Source organism: Sparus aurata, chromosome 17 (genome assembly GCF_900880675.1).
Source record: "Sparus aurata chromosome 17, fSpaAur1.1, whole genome shotgun sequence".
Lineage (NCBI taxonomy): Eukaryota > Metazoa > Chordata > Actinopteri > Spariformes > Sparidae > Sparus > Sparus aurata.
This window is the reverse complement of record NC_044203.1, coordinates 29,894,070-29,916,958: the sequence shown is the minus strand read 5'-3', so window position 1 is coordinate 29,916,958 and position 22,889 is coordinate 29,894,070. Positions and strand designations below refer to the sequence as shown.

The following is a 22,889-nucleotide window of genomic DNA, read 5'->3' as shown; positions in this document are numbered from 1 at the left end:
AAAAGCAACTGCTAACGTGAGTTGTCCAAAAACTTTCTTTTTAGTAAACTCTGAGGTCCAGAAACACGCCCCGCTGGAGGCGAAGTGGGAGATTCGTCTGACCCCCACAGGGCAAGCTTGTGTCCCCCACAAAATTTAATACAGTCCACAATCCGTGACAGTGAATGCCTGTTTTTTTTATCAGCTCATTGCGTCTCTGTACAGCGATGCGGTGACCCTCATTAAGCTGACAGGCGATGTTTACTTTACCCAGCAATGACAGCTTTACAGCATTTCCAGTGTGGCTCGTGCTGCATTCGTGTTTCCTTATTTTGTCAGACAAATGTTTCAAATCCACAATTCCTTGTTGGGTACAAGCCGTGTCTCCTCCAAACAGCAAACATGGGAAACAGAAAAGTGAATTTCTAGCTACACTTGCCGTTCGCCAGTCCGTTCGCTAAAACCATGTAACACAAAAGTTACGATTTTGCCGTTTATTCTTTTGTGTTATTTGTACATCGTCTGGATAATGTGCCCCCAATCTCTTCACTTCCAAATTTTCCTCCAAAGACATTAAAGAAAACTTATTAGAAAGTAAATAATTCACTTTGTTCATATTCATGCTAACGCCCGCCATACTACAGTTGCTCTGTTTGCGCTGTGATTGGTTGAAGGTCAGCCTTTGGCCTGAATTGATTTAGCCCAAATGGGCAGCATATGAAGGGGGCATGTCAGGGCACCTGTCAATCAAAAGTGAATGGAGGCTTACGCTACTGTGCTTGGGCTGAATACATTTAGCCCATTCACAGGAAAAAACCTAGATATATATCATATATACATCATATACATCATATATATCATATATCATATATCCTGGGTTTTTTCTGTCACTTTTTGGTGCTGTTGCTGCTTTAAGTTCTACCAAAATTTACAACAATATGTTTTAAGGTTTTTAATAATATTTTTTTCATTTTTACTGTAAAAGGTAGCGAGGGCTTAGCCCTGTTAGCCCTTATATACCAGCCGCCCCTGGTTGAGCCTTCTTAGTGTTTTAAATATAGCGATTTTGATGCCCCTAGCACTCCATTGAAAATGATTTTGACTCATATACATTCACAAAAAGTTTCTAGGTTGCAGTGCAGGGTTTCCTCTACATGTAACTGACTGTGGCGCACCGCCACGGCAAAATAAAAGCCGCCACACCTTAAAAATTCAGGCATAAATAAATCTAGTGTTAGAAAAAGGAAATATTTTACCGTCGTCTTCCACCGCAGTCTTTGACGTTAACTAGCATGTTGGATATTTAGCTTGATAATTAGCTAGAGGATTAAAGTGGTCACTTAGAGCGGAGTCCTGCACGGGTCTTATTTTGCAAACCCGCCATACTTATAACCGCATCCGACCCGTTTTCCGACAGTAGCACAAATTACTTTCCGTACCCGAGCCAACCCGCTATAAATTGATACCGACGTCCGAAGGAAAATTGGGCGGACACAATTTCTAAAAGTGAAAGTAAGCCAGCGTGGGGAAAGGGAGTTCTGGGAGGGCGCAAGCACGCATTAATGAGCTCATATGAAATATAAATGCTTATCGTTTGTGTTGCTTATAATGACTAATGATAAGTGACGCCTTGAAAATGGCAATCGTAAAACCCAACCCGCCTCTCCAGGCGTCCGACCCAATCCGCATCTGTGTCCAACACAGTACATTATTTTTCACCCGTGCAGGACTCTGACTTGGATAACTCCTCTCTTAAAACAAATAATAAATATATTTCTTTACAACATGAATCTTCATTCCAAGCCCATGCAGGGGAGTTCATGATGGCTGTGTGAGAGCATTATAACCAGAGGAAAAAAAAAATGAAATTCCCTAAGTAGCCTATGACATAAGTATAAATATTACAGTATGATGACCCAAACTGTACTTTATGTGTACTTGTCCTGATTATAATACTGAGTCCTGAGAATAAAAAGCCTTTAATGTTTCCGTTTCAGGTGTGTGAACTGAAGGCAGGAGGAAGCCATGATCACAGAGGTCACAGAGGGAATCAATGAGAAAACACTGAAATTCTCTCTGTCCACAGCGGAGTGTAATTATGTGGACAACATTAGCCATATAGTTATCAGGCCAGTAACAATACAAGACTGATAATAATGAACTCAATGGACCAAAATCAAGTAGATGTGGCCCAATAAAGAAGATTGTGTTCAATAAAATGATACTGAGCCCTTTGAAAACACGACATTTACAAAAAAAGGTTCAAGGATTCAGATTAATTCAGATCCAAAACATTCAACTGTCAACTGTCAACTATTATTATTTTCAGTTTTTGTTGCGACTGTGTTTGACAGGTGATGATTCAACTCTCTGGTATTGTTGCTGTCATGGCAGGTCTATACGGTGCTGATGCATTGATTTATATTATAAACTTCATCTGATATTTTTCACCAGAGATAAAAAGATTTTCTAACAGTGTGTCTTTGTCTGTTATTATGAATTAATGTGACAGTTGTCCTCCTATCGTACCTTTGAGTTCTGAGCTGGTCTCTGACAGCCTCTGCACCAGATCAGTCCGGTTCATGTCCATTAAAACCTCCCTTGTCACCTCCACAGACTTTTGACCATATTTCTCCACCATCACATCCACCAGGGACTCTGCCATGTCTTCCTCCAGTAGTCTGCTCCAGTGAATCTGTGGAACGCTCCTCTGGAAGAATGTGAACTGCAGAAACCACTTGAAGTTTTGTCGCTCCTCATAACTCAGATCACTGAGTGTTTCCAAAAGCAGCTCTTTAACAGCCCCCATCGTCGCAGCCTGGAAAATGTACATGTTCAAAGAGAAAAAGCTATTTCTTTTAAGATGCGTTTTTCAACAAGATCACCTAAGCCACTGATATATTTGGCAATTATCTGTTTGTTATCTCAGAGAATGATTCTTATGTAATGCTCCCCTGTGTATTTCCCTTGTTGAATTTCCATGCCCTCTTGTGTCTCTTGTACTTTAAGTGTCTCCTATGTTCTTTCCTCTGACTCCCTCTGGCTGTCAGTGTTCTCATCCATGCCTTCCCCTAATCTCACCTGTTCCTTGTCTTGTCGTTATTGTCTCTGTATTTAGTCTGTCTTCCTTACACTCCTTGTCCTGTCATTGTATGGATCTGTTTGTCTCTGTCTGCATCACCTCATGCATCTGCTTGCAACTGTCTACGTCTGCTCCTGTTCTTGTGCCTGTTCATGTTCCTGCCTGTATCCAGTCCCCTGATGGTATGTGTTTTTGGACCTTGAGTTTTGCATTTTGCATTGGTTTTGATTTGTACTATGTTCCTACTTTGTCTGGCTGTTTTTCGTTGTTACTTTGCCTTTTGTCCCCTCCTGTCTAGTTTTTGGCTTAGCTCCCTTTTTGTTAGTTCTTGTTCAGCTTTAGTTTTAGTAAAGCTCACCTTTTGTTCTCCTCAATGCTGCCTCTTGTCCTCTGATTATCTGCATTTGGGTCCAACTCCCCTTTCCATAATCTTCCCCTTTAAAACCTGACCTGACAGAAACTTAATGAAGAAATTTCTAAATTTCATGTTTTGCATTTTGTTTAATTCTCTGAGTAACTACAAAACTTCATGATATTAACATTACTGAGCTCAGTATTATCTCAGCATCAGTTCTGTGACAAACATCAAATGTAATTCATGTTTGGTTTAATAACCATCATTATTGATGATCATTTTAAACCTGAATCTCACTGAATAAAAACTATACTCTGCATGGTCAGACATGATATTACTCACTTTCTTGATCAGTGCAGACTGGTGTTCGTCCACAGAGAGTTCTTCTGAGGAGAAAGAAAGAATAAAAGAAAAATTGTTGTTAATTATACATCAGGCATGACTGCTTTGTAGAAAAGATTTCAATACAACACACGCAACATAAAATCAAACTCAAAGATCATCAAAAGTTATGTCTAACGTTTCTCAGATATTTTTCTCTCCCTCCCGAAATCATTTTTGATAACTGTTAGTCCTAGAATATATTTATTTTCTCTACAATATAGATCATTTTATTCAAAATGTTAAGATAAGATGGGGCGCCGTTTAGCTCAGTTGATAGAGCGGGCGTCCCATGTGCAGAGGCTTTGACCTCGTTGCAGCGGACCCCGGGTTCCACTCCCAGCCTGGGTCCCTTTGCTGTGTATCGCCCCCCATTTCTCTCTCCCTGTTTCCTGTCACCTCTTCAACTGTATTATCAATAAAGCCATGAAAGGCCAAAATACTTTTAAAAAGAAACGAAAAAAAAAGCTTTTAAATTAAAAAAAAAAATGTAAAGAGAAGAGGACATGCATTATAAACATGTCTTGTCTTTATTATCTTACTTTTGGGTCTTGAGCTGCTGTCTGACAACCTCTGCACCAGATCAGTCCTTTTCATCATCTTTAAAATCTCTTTGGTCATCTCTACAGACTGTTGGCCATAGGACTGCACCATTAAACACACTGTGCCCTGCATGTCTGCCATATCCAGCAGGTGAACTGGGATGTATTTTGCATTCTGCTGCATGGATTGGATGGATGAATGTCTCTGTTGGTAAACTGTATGCAGGGTGCTCTTGAACATCTTGAGCTCTGCTTTAGTCAAATCTGTCAGTGCTTCCAAAAGCAGCTCTATGACAGACTCCATCCTTTCCACCTGAGGAATTAAAAGGAAATGTTCATGAGATAAAAGTACAGTTTCTCAGCAAGGATGATTACAGATTTTTCTTTTCTAATCTCATCAATGTCTGTGTTTTAGAAATGTGGATGTGGTATATACCTGTTTTCTTTTTGTTCTTTTTACAAACTGTATTTTATTCTAATTAGAAGATTCATGACTTTATTTTACTGCCTGTGTGAAACTCTTTTACAGTCTGTGTTACAAAACCTGTATGAGCCTCCTGATTTAACAACTTTATTTTTTAACTTTTTTATTACATCAATTGCATTTTCTTTACTTCTATTATAAAAATTTTTGGAAAAACAAAATACAATATAATCTGTTAGAAGTAGATATAACACATATTCTTAACATTATTTTTTAATAACATTCAGGCTTCAGACTTCATGTGCACATTATGCAGCCTGATCAGCTTCAGTTCTGTGAGAAAACTGTTTAAGATGAAGAATTTTGTTCTCATCATCAACTGTAATGTTCAAGATGAAAATGATTTTCAATCTTCATCCACTGGATAAAAGCTGCACTGTGTGAAGTCTGAGTGATGTGACATACTCACTCTCTGCTTCATTGAAGGCTGATGTTTCTCTGAGGAGAGAAGAAATTTAAAAACACGTATTAGTAATTGATTTACCACCAGATTTACGAACATGTAAAATACAGGCCTTTGTTTTTCTTCAAATATTATCCCATGTTTCAATTGTTCCTGTATCTGTATATAATACAATATAAAAATATGAGCTGCATGTGAGTGTATGAAATTTTGTGTATTTTTTTTTTTTTTTTACACATTTCTGTCTTATTTGCTCTGCATTTGGTTCCTGGGCTGGTGTCTATTAATCTCTGCACCATATCAGTCCTATCCATCAACTTTAAAACATATGGTCTAGCAATGGGATAGACCTACAACCAATCTGAGCAACGAAACGTTGAAACCACTTTGATAATCAATTTATCATCCGAATAACTTTTTTAGAGAGAGTCCAAATTCTCTGATTCCAGCTCCTTAAATGAGAAAATGTTTCCTGTTTCTTTACTCCTCTGACAGTAAACCCACAGAGTGTTTCACTAAGGAGAAAATAACTCAAATTTGATTCAGATGATTATAATCTAATTGGACAAAGAGAACATAATCAGCTTTATTAAGGTTCACTTACTTTAAAAAGAAATACAAATTTAAAGCCCTGAAACAAATACTAACCACGTTAAACTTGCAACATTCAGTTTTTGTTGACAGTGTGAGTTGTTGACTTGATTATTTCATTAATGATTTATTGATCCATGCCCATCCCTTACCTTTTTTTTTTAATTATGAATTATACAATGTATTGGTTGGATCTTTATGAGACACTTTTTGTCTTCTTAGACTTACCTTTGAGTCCTGAGCTGGTCTCTGACAGCCTCTGCACCAGATCAGTCCTCTTCATATCCATTAAAACTTCCCTGGTTAACTGCACAGACTGTTGGCCGTAGTTCTCAATCATCTCATTCACTGTGTGTGATCTACCTGCTGTGTAACTCATCATCCATGAGATATCTGGAAGGTTCTTCTGGGAGACAGTAGACTGCAGAATGTTCTTGAATTCCTCGAGCTCCGTGTCACTCAAATCATTCAGGGTCTCCAAAAGCAGCTGTTGAACAGCTGCTACTGTTGCTACCTGAAAAAAATCAATACATTTATGAGACATTTATTTAATCACATTACAAATGTGTCTCTTTGAAGCTTGTCAATGTTATTATAAATATGGGTGTTGTAGCAGGGTCACACAAGGTATTGATCCATTTGGTAATCACTGTTGATCTGAGGTGGCCAATCCATGTGATAAAATGATGTGTCAAGCTCCCTGAACCACACTCTAACAATTTGAGCTAGGGCTGCACGATATTGAAAAAAACTTACATTGCGATTTTTTTTAACCCTGCGATATATATTGCCATGTGAAAAAATACAGTAATTTTCATCAGATGACCTGAACAGCACTTTATGTTATGCTGCACTGCTGCTATCTTGTGGACAATTAACCTGCCCTGATCTCACCTCTTATTGTCAATGTTATGAGTTATGCTTCTGTCTGTGTTTTAGAGAGATTTCATTGTTTGCTTTTATTGTGCTGGGACCTGAGCACATGTTTCGTTCTATCATTCGTGAATTGAATGACAATAAACAAAACTTTGAACCTTTTGAGCTCTCCATCTTAAAATGGAACATTCTAGCTTCATAATTAGATTAAGTAACAAACAATGAGTGATAAACAGGTTATTTAACGACTGAAATCTGTTTTTAGTTTTGGACGACAGGGTCGGACGCCTGGAGATTATTAGCGACACATCTACAAAAATATACCTGCATTTCAAAATGATAATCATATGAGCTCATTCATGCGTGCTTGCGCCCTCCCAGAACTCCAATTCCCCACGCTAGCTTACTTTCATTTTTAAAACTTGCGTCCGTCCTTCGGGTGCGGGTTGGGCGTCGGTATCGATTTATAGCGTGTCGGTTCGGGTGCGAAATGTAATTTGTGCCACTGTCAGGACTCTGCTGTGTGGTACTGACGTAAATACAAATTAGTTGTGTTACCTCTCGTTCGTTGTAGCACAGAACATGTGTTTGGTCAATATCATCCTTCTTGTAGCCGAAATAACTCCAGATAACTGACGTTGCTTTTCTTTTTGGCACCAAGTCTTCGTTTTTCCGATTTTCTCTTGTTCCTTGCTCATTTTTCAATGTTGTTACCAGCGACTTACTCCATGTGCCGGGGCTGGTCTGCTTCGGCACACTGATTAAGAACTAATGTGATTGGCGGATCGCTGCGCATGCAGAGTCTGCATACACAGTGTGTGTCATGTTCCTTTGAAATTAGATGAATCAATTTGCGTCCTACATCGCAGGCTCTGCGATGTGACTATTGCACACACGTACATCGCGATGGCGAAGCGCAAACGACATATCATGCAGCTCTAATTTGAGCCCAATGAATTGTGGCATCTTGAAATATGCCTGTGCCATCAGGGAGGGAAAAAATCCATTGATGGAAAAACCTGGTAGTCAGCTGACCTGACCATCTGAGACAACCCCGAGTATAAAACTGCTGCACAGGCTTGTACAATAGGCACTAGGCATGATGGGTTCATCACTTCATCTACATCTTCTTACCCTGATGCTTCCATTGCTCTGGAACGGAGTAAATCTGGACTCAGACACCTTTTTTCCATTGCTGCAAAGTCAAATCTTTATGCTCCCTAGCAAATAGTAGCCTTTTTTCCCAATCAGCCTCACTGATAAGTGGTTCTCTTAAGGCCACACAGCTGTAAGTCCTAATCCCTTGAGTTCTCTTTGCATTGTGGGTGTAGAAATGCTCTTACTTTCACTATTAAACATAGCCGGGAGTTCTACTCTTTACATTTTACCATTTCATTCAAGAAGATTCAAGATTTTTTTTGTTGACCACGTTTCTTCCTCAAAGACCACTAACCACTACTAACTTTCCGGCTTTTAATAATGTGTTGGACAGTTCTTAACCCAGTTTTAGCAGTTTCAGCAATCTTCTTAGTTGTTTTCTTTATGACTAAATAAACATATAAATAAGTAAATCTTGAGTTTGGGTTGTATCATTATTTAAAATGTTAAATATATGACAATCGTTTTTTCCATCTATTGAAAGAAAGCTGTGTCAGATGTGACATTACTCACTTTGTGGATCAGTGCAGAGCGGTGTTCATCTGCAGAGTGTTTCTCTGAGGAGAGAAGAGGTAGAAAGTCACTCATAACTGATGACTGGTCTAACAGCTTTAAATTAAAATTGTTGTCATTTCTACCCACTCTCTTAGCCGTAATATATTCTGTACACAGCTGATGTGTCTTCTCTACATTATGAATCTTATAATTTGTAAAGTAAATAGAATATATATAATATAAACTCAAGACATGTTATATACTAGTTAGTTACATGATTTTAACAAGTTTGTATCTTTAATGTCTTACTTTTGGATCCTGAGCTTCTGTCTGACAACCTCTGCACCAGATCAGTCCTCTTCATCGTCTTTAAAATCTTCTCTGTCTCCTCCACACACTTTTGGCCGCAGATCTGCACCATAAAAAACACTGTGTCCTGTACATGTGCTGTCTGTAGTAGCATCAATGGGATGCTTAAAAAGGGTCCGTGGAACTCAGGTTGACTCAACAGGGCATCTCTAAACTCCTTGAGTTCTGCAACACTCAAATCTTTCAGTGTTTCCAAAAGCAGCTCTATAACAGACTCCATCGATTCCACCTGTTAAATACAGAGATAAATAGATTCATCATGAGATTAAAGTGTGATTTCTCAGCAAGGATGATGACAAATGTTTCTGTTCACATCTCATCAATGTCTGTCTTTAAGAAATGTGAATATGGTAAGAGTACAGCTGCACAAGGTGATAACATTTATTTCAATTCATCACATAAACCTGTTTTATTACGTGTATACAGCTCTTTCTTCCTTGTGAAATCAAATGTATTGTTCTTCTTATTGTTCTTCTGGTATTTAGTGTGAATTCTGCAAGCATTCACACTATTGTTCTTCTGGAATTTATTAGTGTGAATGCTGCAAGCAAGCATACTTTTGGAAATATTAAGCTTTAAATGCAAAATTTTTCCCATTCATTCTTATGGGGATTTTTCCAAATTTCATTCTGCTATAACTTCAGCATACCTTCAGCTATAGAAACCATTCGACTATTAAAATGTTCGGCTTTTTAAGCTCTTTCAGCTTTTCAACTTTTCAACTTTTTCAGAAATTCAGCTTTTTCCCAAAAAAACTAAAAACTCATCAACTTTCAACCTCTTCTTGTTCCTCATACATTGAGCTAGGGACACCATTCAAACTTTATAACAGTCTCAAGACCTTGAACTATTGGTGATGTATTCAGTTTTTTAAAATCTAGTACAGTTTTGAAATGGTCGCAGTTTTAGTTTTAAGGATTTTTAGCCCATCTTCTGAGTTTATAATGGGCGTGTATTGCGTCAGCTAGAGTGCGTGACATAATCAACTGCCGCACCCCAGAGTGTGGAGCAGCTCCGAAAACAGGATTTTTTTTGCTTCAGCTTAATTTGGATCCCACATCTTTTACTTGACATACACAATACAGGCATATTAATGTAGGAAATCTTGTTGGCTTTCAACTGATGGTCTCATTTCAGCTGTAGGACTTACGGTTTTGGATTTAGAAGCCCGAGAGCGACAAGCACTCCTGAATCTTCCCCATAAGCCGCAATGTTAATTTTGAGCCCAAATTTCTGGAGGATCGCAGACGGTACCTATTTTGTCTCTCGCTCCTGTGCCGTCATTATACACTCTAAAGAAATAAAAATGACATGAGTGCGTTCAGCACTGTCTCCTGTTACTCAACATGCACATATTTTGGCGATTACCATTAAGGTTCTTTCAGAAATCACAGGAGTTAGGGAGGGCTTTTGCTATCCATTCTTATGGGGACAGTTTGATCTGTGTCTCTGCTCCTGCTGCAGCATGTCTGCAGCCATTTTAAGCTCTTTCTGCCTTTAACTTTTCACCTTTCAGCCTTTTTTCACCTTTTTAAGCTCATTCTGCCCTCTTACTCTACAACTTTTTGGGCTTTTCAGTCTTTTTTCACCTTTTTAAGCTCTTTCCACCCTCTTACTCTACAGCTTTTTAGCCTTTTCAGACATTGATTTTTCTGTATTTTCAGCTCCTTCAAACATTCAACTTCATGTTCAGCAATTAAAATGTCCAACTTTTTCAAATTTTTAAGCCTTTTAGCCCCCTTAAGCTTTTCTGCCCTTTAAGGTTTTTAAAATATTCATCTTTCTGCCTTTCCAACTCCTTCAAACATTCCGCTTCCAGTTCAGCAATGAAAATGTTAAACTTTATGAACTCTTTTAGCCCTCCTAAGCTTTTCTGCCTTTTCAGCTTTTTAAAATATTCATCTTTCTTTTGAAATACAGACACCATTCCAACTTTATAATATATAAATATTTTGGTGATAACCGTTAAAGTTCTTTCAAAAATCGCAGGGGTTTGGGAGGCATTTTCCCATTCATTCTAATGGGGAACTTGTCATCTTTGGCTCTGCTCCTGCTCCACCATGTGTGCAGCCATTTTAAGCTCTTTCTGCTTTGAACTTTTCTCCTTTCAACCTTTTTTCACCTCTTTTTACAACAACTACTACCAATACTAATAGTAGGCCTACTGCTGCGACAATTGGTAATACTTATGTAGAGAAACTGTTCAGCAATGACAATGTTCACATTTTTTGCCCATTCAGCCAATTAGTTTTGATCTTTTCAGCTTTTTTAAACTTTCAGCTTCATGTTAAGCTATCAAGATGTTCAACTTTTTTAGCCCATTAGGCCTATTACTTTTCAGCTTTTGCAAAATTCAACTTTTTCTGCAAATTCCCACCCATTCAACCTTATAGTTTTATGCATTTTCGGCAGTACATTCAGCAGATTTCTGAAATCACTTCAGTCTTTAGCATTCACACTGTATTTTCGTAGGAAACGCAAATGTTTCTAGTTTTTAATATTATTCCAGCTTCCGTACGTTTTTCAGCACTCTTCTCCTCCTACAAATCTTGAGCTATTAAAACCATTCAAATATCAAAATGTTCAGCTTTTTAAGGACATGATGGTGTCTATTTTTCTCATTTCTATCTTTTATACTTTCGGAAATATTAAGCTTTTAATGCAAAATTTTGCCCATTCATCCTTATGGGGATTTTTTCAAATTACATTCTGCTATAACTTCAGCACACATTCAGCTATTGAAACCATTCATCTATTAAAATGTTCAGCTTTTTACGCTCTTTCGGTCTTGTAATTTTCAACTTTTCAACTTTCTCAGAAATTCAGCTTTTTCAAAAAATGTTTTAACATTGACGCAAGTGGGAAAAGCTTCAAATCCTCTTCAAAACTAACCTCTTCTTGTCCATCATGCTCTGAGCTAGAGACACCATTCCAACTTTAAACGAGTCACAAGACCTTGAACTATTGGCGATGTATTCAGTTTTTAAAACTCTTGTACGGTTTTGAAATAATCGCAGTTTTAGTTTTGAGGATTTTTAGCTCCTCGTCTGATTTTATAATGGGTGTGTATTGCGTCAGTTAGAGTGCGTGACATCATCAACTGCCCCACCCTAGAGTGGTGAGCAGCTGGAATAACGGGAGAAAAAATTCTCTTCAGATTGATTTGGATCCCACATCTTTTACTTGACATAGACAATATAGGCAGAGAAATGTGGGAAATCTTGTTGGCTTTCAGCAGATGGTCTTATTTCAGCTGTAGGACTTACAGTTTTGGATTTAGAAGCCTGAGAGTGACAAGCACTCCTGCTACTTGCCGATAAGCCGCAATGTTAATTTTGAGCCTAAATTTCTGGAAGATCGCAGACGGTACCTGTTTTGTCTCTCGCTCCTGTGCCCTCATTATGCACTCTACAGAAATAAAAATAACATGGGTGCGTTCAGCAATGTCTCCTGTTACTCAACATGTAAATATTTTGGCGATAACTATTACAGTTTTCTCAAAAATCGCAGGAGTTTGGGAAATAAAAATAACATGGGTGCGTTCAGCAATGTCTCCTGTTACTCAACATGTAAATATTTTGGCGATAACTATTACAGTTTTCTCAAAAATCGCAGGAGTTTGGGAGGCGTTTTCCCATTCATTCCTTATGTGGACATTTTCGTCTTTGTTTCTGCAGCCATTTTAAGCTGTTTCTGCCTTTGACTTCACACCTTTCAGCTTTTTTTCACCTTTTTAAGCTCTATCTGCCCTCTTACTCTACAACCTTTTGGCCTTTTCAGTCTTTTTTCACCTTTTTAAGCTCTTACTGCCCTCTTACTCTACAGCTTTTTAGCCTTTTCAGACATTCGTTTTTCTGCATTTTCAGCTACTTCAAACATTCAACTTCATGTTCAGCAATTAAAATGTTCAACTTTTTCAACTCTTTTATCCCCCTTAAGCTTTTCTGCCCTGTCAGCTTTTTATGATATTAATCATTCTGCCATTTCAACTCCTTCAAACATTCTGCTTCATGTTCAGCTATGAAAATGTTTAACTTTATGAACTCTTTTAGCCCTCCTAAGCTTTACTGCCTTTTCAGCTTTTTAAAATATTCAACTTTCTTTTGAGCTACAAACACCATTCCAACTTTATAATATATAAATATTTTGGTGATAACCTTTACAGTTTTTTCAAAAATCGCAGGGGTTTGGGAGGCATTTTCCCATTCATTCTCACCATGTATGCAGCCATTTTAAGCTTTTCTCCTTTGTAACCTTTTTTCACCTCTTCAAGCTCTTTCGTCCCTCTTTCTCTACAGCTTTTTAGCCTTTTCAGCCTTTATTAACCTTTTTAAGCTCTTTCAGCCCTCTTACTCTACAGCTTTTTAGCCTTTTTAGATATTCAACTTCTGCCTTTTCAACTCCTTTAAACATTCAACTTCATGTTCAGCTAGAGAAACTGTTCAGCTATCAAAATGTTCAACTTTGTTAGCCCATTAAACCTATTACTTTTAAGCCTTTCTGCCTTACCAGCTATTGGAAAATTCTGCTTTTTCTGCAAATTCCCGACCATTCAACCTATAGTTTTATGCATTTTCGGCAGTAGGTTCAGCAGATTTCGCTTCACTCTTTAGCATTCACACTGTATTTTCGCAGGAAATGCAATTTTTCTAGTAAACTTCAATCTTCTTTACAGTTACGTTATTTCTGTTAACAGGTTCATGACTTTTTCATTTTACCTGTTTGAGAGTTTCCTAATGTGAACATAAGAACAAACGAATGGAGCTTCAGTACTGACAAACCTTCAGATGATGAAATCATCATTTATCATATTCAAAATGAATTGTATTATACTTCTATTACATGCGAACCGTATTGTTTAAAGTAGTACTGCAAATAACCATTATCATAAAAATTATCGTAAAATAATTACATAAATAAATGTCGTTAAAAGTACATAACACAATTTCAAGGTGACATCTTCAAATGTCTTGCTTTGTTTGGCCAACAGCCCAAAAACCAAAGATATTTAGTTTACAATGATACAAAACAGAGAGGAGAAGGAGAAGATCCTCATAGGCGCTGGAACCAGAGAGTGATTGGCATTTTTTAATTTAAATAAATTACTCAATTGATTTATTTATTATCAAAATGTTGATCAGCTAACAGATTAATCATCTTAGCTGCAGTTTAAAGTCAGACAGATGTGACATCACTCACTTTCTGGATCAGTGCAGGCCAATCTTCCTCCACAGAGTGTTTCTCTGAGGAGAGAGGAAATATAAAAAAGACTCATGAATGATTCATTCAACAACATAATCAGACTGTGACACTATAAGAATTCTAATATTAAGGACTTACTGTAAAATGTCCAGAAAATCTACTTAATAGTAAAATAATAAAAAACAATTACAAGTTTCTCCTGATAAACATTTAATCATTTTCTATTAAACTGTGTTAAATGTTCATACACTGACATATGAGTAAGAGATAATGTATAGAACGGCGGTCATTATCGGGAAAATAAGTCCCGACGGGATGAACCGGGCTGATTCGTCCTGAGGGGACTTATTTTCCCGCCGTTCTATACATTATCCCGCTTATTACACGGTTACTTGCCAACATTAAAAAAAAAAATTCCAACAGTGTGTCTTTTTACAATTTATTTGTCACCGTTCATAGTGTTTTTCAGCAGAGAAATATAGTTCACCAAACCGACGCGTTTCGCTTCTCACTCTTCGCTGCTTTCCTCTCTCTTTCTTTTCTTGACCAGTGACGGCAATTCAGCCTTTTGCCAAGATTCAAAATCACTGTATTTTCCAAAAATATTAAAGTTAATGTGAAACTCATCCATACTAGTGGCCTAGGAGTACGTTTTTTTCCGATATGAATTGACTACAGATCAGCTGACATTGTGTAACAGTCGGAGTTATTGATTGTGGCGCCACTAGGTAGCGCCTCCTTTTGTTCAGTGAATAATGTAACCTGTACCTAGAAGAAGAGTAGATGTACTTCCGCTCCACCATGCATACCAATGCCACCACCGGAGTGAAGACCCCTTTCATTTTATTTTATATTGTGAGGTATAGGTGTAGGATCCTCAGCCTATGTGTGTCAGGGCATGTATGCGTATGATAACTAGTGCCGTAAGGACCTGGCTTGGTATGGTACTGAAAGCGGACCATAACCTTCCCCTTCACCGACCACGTTAGACGCTGGGGTGATAAGTGACCGGACTACTTGCGGAGCAAATATTTTAGAACGCGGAGTGCTACGAAATACGTGAATCAGAGACAAAAAGGCCACTTTCCTTGACGACAGTCAAATGTGCTTAGCAGCGGTCAATTATACGAAAATAATTGACCGCCGAACGTTGGGAAGGCCCATTCAAGTGAATGGAGCATTCTACAGCATTAAGAAGAGCCGTGTAATAAAGTAAAATAACTACAGGCCTTGTTTCATACATTTATATAGGTCACCTCCCTTTCTCTGTGGTATTCACACCAACACTTAAGCAGATGATCCTGCAGCAGCTTCAACACAGTTATTGACAACTGTTATTACATAAATAACTAGAAAAATGTGTATTTCCTGCGAAAATACAGTGTGAATGCTGACAGCTGAAGCGATTTCCAAAATCTACTGAACGTGCTGCCGAAAATGCATAAAACTATAAGAATGTTGAAAAAAAAGGCAAAAAGCTGTAGATTAAGGGGCAGTAAAGATGTTAAAATGGTGAAAGAAGGCTAAAAAGGTGAAAAGTTACACGCTAAAAGAGCTTAAATAGGCAAGGGATCAAAAGCTGTTGAGTAAGAGGGCTGGAAGAGGTTAAAAAGATTAAAACATATGAAAAGCTGTAGAGTAGGAGGGCTGGAAGAGGTTCAAAGGTGAACAAATATGAACAGTTGTAGAGTAAGAGGGCTGGAACAGGTTAAAATGTTGAAAAAAGGCTAAAAGGTGAAAAGTTAAAGGCTGAAAGAGCTTCAAAAGGTGAGAAAAGGATGAAAAGCTGTACAGTCAGAGGGCTGGAAGAGGTTAAAATGGTGAAAAAAAGGATGAGAAGATGTAGAGTAAGAGGGTCGAAAAAGCTTAAGAAGGTGTAAAAGGATGAAGTAAGAGGGCCGAAAAAGAATAAAAAAGGTGAAGAAGGATGAAAAGCTGTAGAGTAAGAGGGCTGGAAGAGGTTAAAATGGTGAAAAAAGGCTAAAAAGGATGACAAGCAGTAGAGTAAGAGGGCTGGAAGAGGTTAAAAAGGTGAAAACATATGAAAAGCTGTAGAGTAAGAGGGCTGGAAGAGGTTAAAGAGTTGAAAAAAGGATGAAAATGTAAAATAGTTTAAGGGTGAAAGAGCTCAAATAGGTGAAAAAAGGATGAAAAGGTAAAAAGATGTAGAGTAAGAGTGCTGGAAGAGGTTAAAATGGCTGCACTTACGTTGAAGGAGGAGCAACCATGAAGCAAGCCAACAAGATTTCCTACATTTTGTATGTATACATTGTCTATGTGAAGTAAAAGATATGGGATCCAAATCCAGCTGAAGTGAATTCTTTCTCCAGATTTTCCAGCTGCTCTACACTTTAGCGATGATGTCACGCACTCCGGCTCACGCAATACACACGCATTCTTCAGATACACACGCTGGAGAAATAGAGAAACAGATCAAACTGTCTCCATAAGAATGGATAGCAAAAGCCCTCCCTAACTCCTGTGATTTCTGAAAGAACCTCAATGGTAATCGCCAAAGTATGTACATGTTGAGTGACAGGAGACACTGCTGAACGCACCCGTGTTGTTTTTATTTCTGTCGAGTGAGAAATGAGGGCACAGGAGCGAGAGACAAATCAGGTACCGTCTGCTCTCGGCCAGAAATTTAGCCTCAAAATTAACATTGCGCCTTATGGGAGGGGGCGATGACTTCTCGTCGCTCTCGGGCTTCTAAATCCAAAACCGTAAATCCCACATCTGAAATGAGGCAACCAGCTGACACCCAACATGATTACCTACATTTCTATGCATATATTGTCCATGTCAAGTAGAAGATGTGGGTTCAAAATCAAGCTGAAGACTATTTCGTCTCCCATTCTTCGAACCGCTCCCCACTCTAGCTATGATGTCACGCACTCTAGCTGACGCAATACACACCCATTATAAAATCAGACGAGGAGCTAACATTTCTTAAAACTAAAACTGCCATATTTTCAAAACCGTACTAAATTTTTAAAAACTGAATACATCGTCAATAGTTCAAGGTCTTGAGACTGTTTTAAAGTTTGAAAGGTGTCTCTCGCTCAACGTATGAGGAACAAGATGAGGTTGGAAGTCGATGAGTTTTGAAGAGGATTTGAAGCTTTTCCTATTTGAATCAATGTTAAAAAAATTTGGGAAAAAGTTGAATTATTGAAAAAGTTGAACATTTGAATATTTGAATGGTTTGAATAGCTGAACGTATGCTGAAGTTATAGCAGAATGAAATTTGAAAAAATCCCCATAAGGATGAATGGGCAAAATTTTGCAGAAAAAGCTGAATATTTCCAAAAGTATAAAAGGTAGAAATAAGAAAAGTAATAGCAGTAATGTCCTAAAAAAGCTGAACATTATGATACTTGAATGGTTTCAATCGGTCAAGATGTGTAGGAGGAGACAGGTGCTGAAAAACATATGGAAGAATAATAAATTCCAGAAGAACAATAGTGTGCATTCACACTAAATACTCTGTGTGTAACCTTTATGTGTACTTGTCCTGAGTATAATACTGAGTCCTGAGAATAAAAAGCCTTTAATGTTTCAGGTGTGTGAACTGAAGGCAGGAGGAAGTCATGATTATAGAGATCACAGAGTGAATCAATGAGAAAACACTAGCCCTTTTTAGATAGAAAAGGCGGCGCATTTGCTCTAAGGTAAGGGCGGTAATGTGCCAGCCTGTCTTTCTACAACGGAGGCGTAATATTCCTCCTTTTCCAAAAGCCGCCACCGGGGTAGGCGTAAGCATATTAGTGATGGCTCGGTCGCGAACGAATCAGTTTGAATGAACAACTCTTTAATGCGAACGAACTGACCTGATTCCCCGTTTCACTTCTCTCTCGTTCGTTCGTTCGTTCGTTCGTTCTCACAGACCAGTCGCTGTTGTTCACTGTTAAGTTATCAGAGTGGTGAGGAGGACTGAGAGCCAGCCAATTGTATGTTGAGTCTAGGACACTGTCGTCAAATTTTAGCCAATGAGAAACAGGAATGCATAGCAACGGTTTACATGAAGAAAAAAAAACGATCTCATGTCGTTCGTAGCTCTCGTTCTCGTTCGGTCACTGATTCCTTTCCTGTCGTTCTCGTTCAGTCAGTCACTCGTTCTTGGCTTTAGCTGTTAGCTGCTAACTGTCATGTTGTCTAAAAGTACACATAATCATGAAGTTGCAGCTATGTATTGGCCATGAACTACAGTGTTATGTTGACCGTTAGCGCGATCGTTTGAGAACAAGGAGCTGAGGACTGTTTGTTACGTGATTCACCGCTGAACAACGTTGTACCGGAAGTGCGACTGAACGAACGAATGAACGAACTACATGAATGAGTCATCCTGCTAAACTGACCAACGGGAACTGAATCTCGACATCGAACGCTGAAATCCACCTCTAAAGCATATGACCTGACGTGAAGCTCAAAGTTGGGCTGTGAACAGTGACAACTAAATTGTCTTCAAAATAAGAGCTTTACATTGCACCCCACTGGAGTTTAGAACTGGATTCTTAGCGGGGGGCTTTTCATTTTAAAGTAGCTACCGTTTCTAGCTTGCCGCGACAACAACAAGCGGACAACGAAGACAGAGACCGAGGAGACGCTAGCATCTCCCGGATCTCAGCGGCTGTCCAGTTGCTCATCTTAATGTCCGTGGATGAAAAGATGGACTGACTGCTGTGATCAGCTGTTTCCTGGTCTCAAAACTCTCCGGCTGTGGGTCGCACAACAGTGCAGGTCATCGACACCTCCACCCACCTCATGCAGGGGCCGGCACATTGACCCTCGGATTTAGATAGCAGGCATGCGCAAATAAGTGTACCCTCCGAGGCGGCAAACGACGGACCAAAACAGACCCCTGATTTGCCGTCCTCTGTCTAAAACCGCAGACCTAGCTGCCAAAAGGACGGGCAAATTGGCAGCTTGCTGCCCAGTATAAAGACGGCTACTGAAATTAATCAACTTACACAGACTCTCGCCACAGTGGAGTGTAGTGTAAGTCAAAGCAAAGACATACAAAAAGACAATTGAACAGATTCATTATGTGAAATTATGTGGAAACACAACATTTACAAAAAAAGGTTCAATGATTCCGATTTACTTTACTTCAAAGCCAAGATCCAAAACATTCAACTCTGAAGTAATCTGTCGAATTTCATATTTATTATTATTATTTTCAGTTTTTGTTGCGACAGGTGATGGTTCAACTCTCTAGTATTGTTGCTGTCATGGCAGGTCTATATGGTGCTGATGCATTGATTTATATTATAAACTTCATCTGATATTTTTCACCAGAGATAAAAAGATTTTGTTACAGTGTGTCTTTGTCTGTTATTATGAATTAATGTGACAGTTGTCCTCCTATCTTACCTTCGAGTTCTGAGCTGGTCTCTGACAGTCTCTGTACCAGATCAGTCCGGTTCATGTCCATTAAAACCTCCCTGATCACCTCCACAGACTTTTGACCGCATTTCTTCTCCATCACATACACCAGGAACTCTGTCATGTCTTCCTCCAGCAGACTGCCCCAGGGAATCTGTGGAAGGCTCCTCTGGAAGAATGTGAACCACAGAAGCGATGCAAAGTTCTTTTGCTCCTCATCACTCAGATCATAGAGCGTTTCCAAAAGCAGCTCTTTAACAGCCCCCATCGTTGCAGCCTGGAAAATGTACATGTTTAAGGAGAAAATTTTATTTATTTTAAGATGTGTTTTCCTACGAGATCACCTAAGCCACTGATATATTTGGTAATTATCTGTTTGTTGTCTCAGATGTCACAACTGCACTCTGCATGGTCAGATATGATATTACTCACGTTTTTGATCTGTGTAGACTGGAGTTCTTCTGAGCAGAAAGAAAGAATAAAAGGAGTTAAAAAGAAATATTGTTGTTAATTATATATCATGACTGCTTTGTAGAAAAGATTTCAATACAAAGCACTCAACATATAATTAAACTGAGAGATCATCAAAAGTTACGTCTAACTTTTCTCAGATATTTTTCTCCCTCTCCCTAAATAATTTGAATAATAGTTTGTTGTAAAGTATATTTATGATTTTTGTTTATTTTCTCTACAATATAGATCATTTTATTTAGAATGGAAATATATAAACATGTCATGTCTTGTCGTATTGTCTTACTTTTGGGTCTTGAGCTGCTGTCTGACAACCTCTGCACCAGATCAGTCCTTTCCATCATCTTTAAGCTCTTTTTGGTCATCTCCACAGACTCTTGGCCATAGAACTGCACCATTAAACACACTGTGTCCTGCATGTCTGTTTTATCCAGCAGGTGAACTGGGATGTATTTTGCTTCCAGCTGCATCGAGTGGACGCCTGAGTCTCCCTGTCTGTAAAATGGACGCAGGGTGCTCTTGAACATCTTGAGCTCTGCCTCACTCAAATCTTTCAGTGCTTCCAAAAGCAGCTCTATGACAGACTCCATCGTTTCCACCTGATAAATTCAAAGAAAACGTTCATGAGATAAAAATACAGTTTCTCAGCAAGGATGATTACAGATTTTTCTTTTCTAATCTCATCAATGTCTGTGTTTTAGAAATGTGGACGTGGTGAGAGTCTTTTTTTTTTTTTAGAAACTATTTTATTTTCATGAGAAGATTCATGACTTTATTTTACTGCCTGGGTGAAACACTTATACAGTCTGTGTTACAAAACCTGTAATTACCCTCCTGATTTAACAACAGTGGCTTTTATTACATCAATTGCATTTTCTTTTCTTCTAAACAAGAAAATACAATATATCCTGTTAGATATAGATATAACACATATTCTTAACTTCATTTAAAAAAAAAAATAACATTCAGGCTTCAGACCTCATGTGCACATTATGCAGCCTGATCAGCTTCAGTTCTGTAAGAAAACTGGTTATTGATATAAAGAATTTTGTTCTCATCATCAATTGCAATGTTCAAGATAAAAATGATTTCCGATTTTCATCCACTGGATAAAAACTGCATTGTGTGAAGTCTGAGTGATGTGACATACTCACTCTCTGCATCAGTGAAGGCCAATGTTTCTCTGCGGAGAGAAGAAATTAAAAAACACTAACTAGTAATTGATTTAACACCAAAATTATGAACATGTAAAATACAGGCTTTTTGTCCGAAAGTCACCCTTAACAGTAGCATACTAGTTAAATTTAGAGGTCATTAAATATTAAATGCAAATTTTGATATATAAGCTATATGAATAAATATTACACAATTTTCTAGTTGTTCCTGTATCTGTATATAATATAAAACATATGAGTTGCATGTGAGTGTGTGACAGTTTGATGTTTTTCACATATTTCTGTCTTATCATTAATTTTGGTACCTGGGCTGGTGTCTATCAATCTCTGCACCAGATAAGAGCTGTTCATCATCCGTAACGCATTTTGGGTCAACTCTAAACACTCTTGGCTGTACGTCTCCACCATCAGCTCCACGATATCCCGTGTGATTGGAATTTCGCTAACTGAGAAGAGTTGGAAACCTGTCATCTTTTCAATGATTGAATTGAATTTTTGAAGCTCATCAAACCTCAAACGATTCAATGTTTTAAGAAGCCTCTTCTTTGTGGAAAGCTTTTGAACCTGGAAAATGAAAAGGACATAACATCATATCAGTAAATGCAGTACAGGATGTGTTTGTGTGATCTACTACCATGGCTGGAAACTTACTGACATTGGATTTACTTATTCTATCGTAAAGATTACACACTGATATTTGTTCTGTAAAGGCAGATTTTTAATTCCTCCACACAGTGGGTCAGTAAATACTGATGAATAGTAATAAATAGTAATATAAATATTAAATATTGTCGAAACATTTTTGAAACGTTCTTTCTTTATTTGATTTGACAGTCAGTTCTTGATTACAAGCAGACATTGATAAAACTACGTGGCTACTTCAATATACTGTATATATATTTTAAGTTTGACTTAAAAATCAACTTCAAATAGGGGTTGTACAGCATTTTTTCCTTTCATTAATATATTTTGTGAAATGAAAAAGTACAGGAGGTATAAAATGAAAAAAGATTATAGAATAAAAAATCTAAGAGTTCTGTAAATCCACACAAAACAATAAAGCACATAACAATTAGAAGTCAAACACCAGCACTGTAACAACAAAAAGACAACAGCTCAATTCAGTACAGGTGAGGCCCTGAGTGTGGCGGAGTGAAAGACTCATCACAGAGTTTAGTCCCTTAAAATGGTAAATGGGGGGACTTCCGGTCGGCTGCCGCATGGAGTAGACACAATGCGCTTAAGTTTCTGCCTTCTCTGCTTTTTTTCACTCATTCACTCCTTTATTTTGCAAACTGGAGAATTCATTTTGAGCTATTAACTTTTCTTTAACTCACGTTTGCTTCGAAATGACTACGCAACATGGCAAGTCGGGGAAAAAAGATGACCAATCCACTAGCTTGACCATGGAGGCTATTTCTGAGCAACTTGACCAGCACAGGCAGGCGCTGGCTGACGACTTTAAAACTTCTTTCAACCCGCTGGACTACAAATTCAACCAAGTCTGCTCCACAGTTGACGAGCATGGCCAGCGCCTTTCATCTCTCAAGCTCGCCGCGGAGGACCTGAGCCAGCGTGTCAGTGAGCTAGAAGAGGTCTGCTCTAGCCTGCAGGAAAGCAAATCCAAGCTAACAGCTAACGTCATCGACTTAGAGGGTTGCAGCAGAAGACAAAACATTTGCATCCTGGGCCTGTCTGAGTCTACTGAAGGTGGGCGACCTACAGCTTTCTTCTCTGATTTGCTGTGCGAGGTTTTTGGAAAGGAGACGCTCCCATCTCCACCCGAGATTGACAGAGCCTATCGTTCGCTAACAGCAAAACCACCCCCCTGACAGAGACCGCATCCCGTCATTCTCCGTCTGCACCGTTACCAGGTCAAGGATCTCCTGATCCCCGAGGCCTGCTGTAGAGGGAAGCTGGAGTACCGCGGCCAGCAAGTTT

At 38.5% G+C, this 22,889-nt stretch overlaps 1 protein-coding gene across 1 annotated transcript in view; it reads right to left on the bottom strand.

The window, feature by feature from the left end:
- LOC115568091 (uncharacterized) overlaps nt 1-22,889 on the bottom strand; it is a 276,579-nt gene that overhangs the window by 170,785 nt on the left and 82,905 nt on the right. Inside the window, exons 20-30 of the mRNA XM_030395170.1 lie at nt 20,060-20,372; nt 19,735-19,763; nt 19,291-19,579; nt 13,915-13,958; nt 8,656-8,944; nt 8,365-8,408; nt 6,046-6,331; nt 5,233-5,261; nt 4,340-4,652; nt 3,759-3,802; nt 2,509-2,797 (exon numbers count right to left, since the gene is read on the bottom strand). Of these exons, the coding sequence (XP_030251030.1) occupies nt 2,509-2,797; nt 3,759-3,802; nt 4,340-4,652; nt 5,233-5,261; nt 6,046-6,331; nt 8,365-8,408; nt 8,656-8,944; nt 13,915-13,958; nt 19,291-19,579; nt 19,735-19,763; nt 20,060-20,372 (1,969 nt within the window). The remainder of the gene's footprint in view (nt 1-2,508; nt 2,798-3,758; nt 3,803-4,339; nt 4,653-5,232; nt 5,262-6,045; nt 6,332-8,364; nt 8,409-8,655; nt 8,945-13,914; nt 13,959-19,290; nt 19,580-19,734; nt 19,764-20,059; nt 20,373-22,889) is intronic.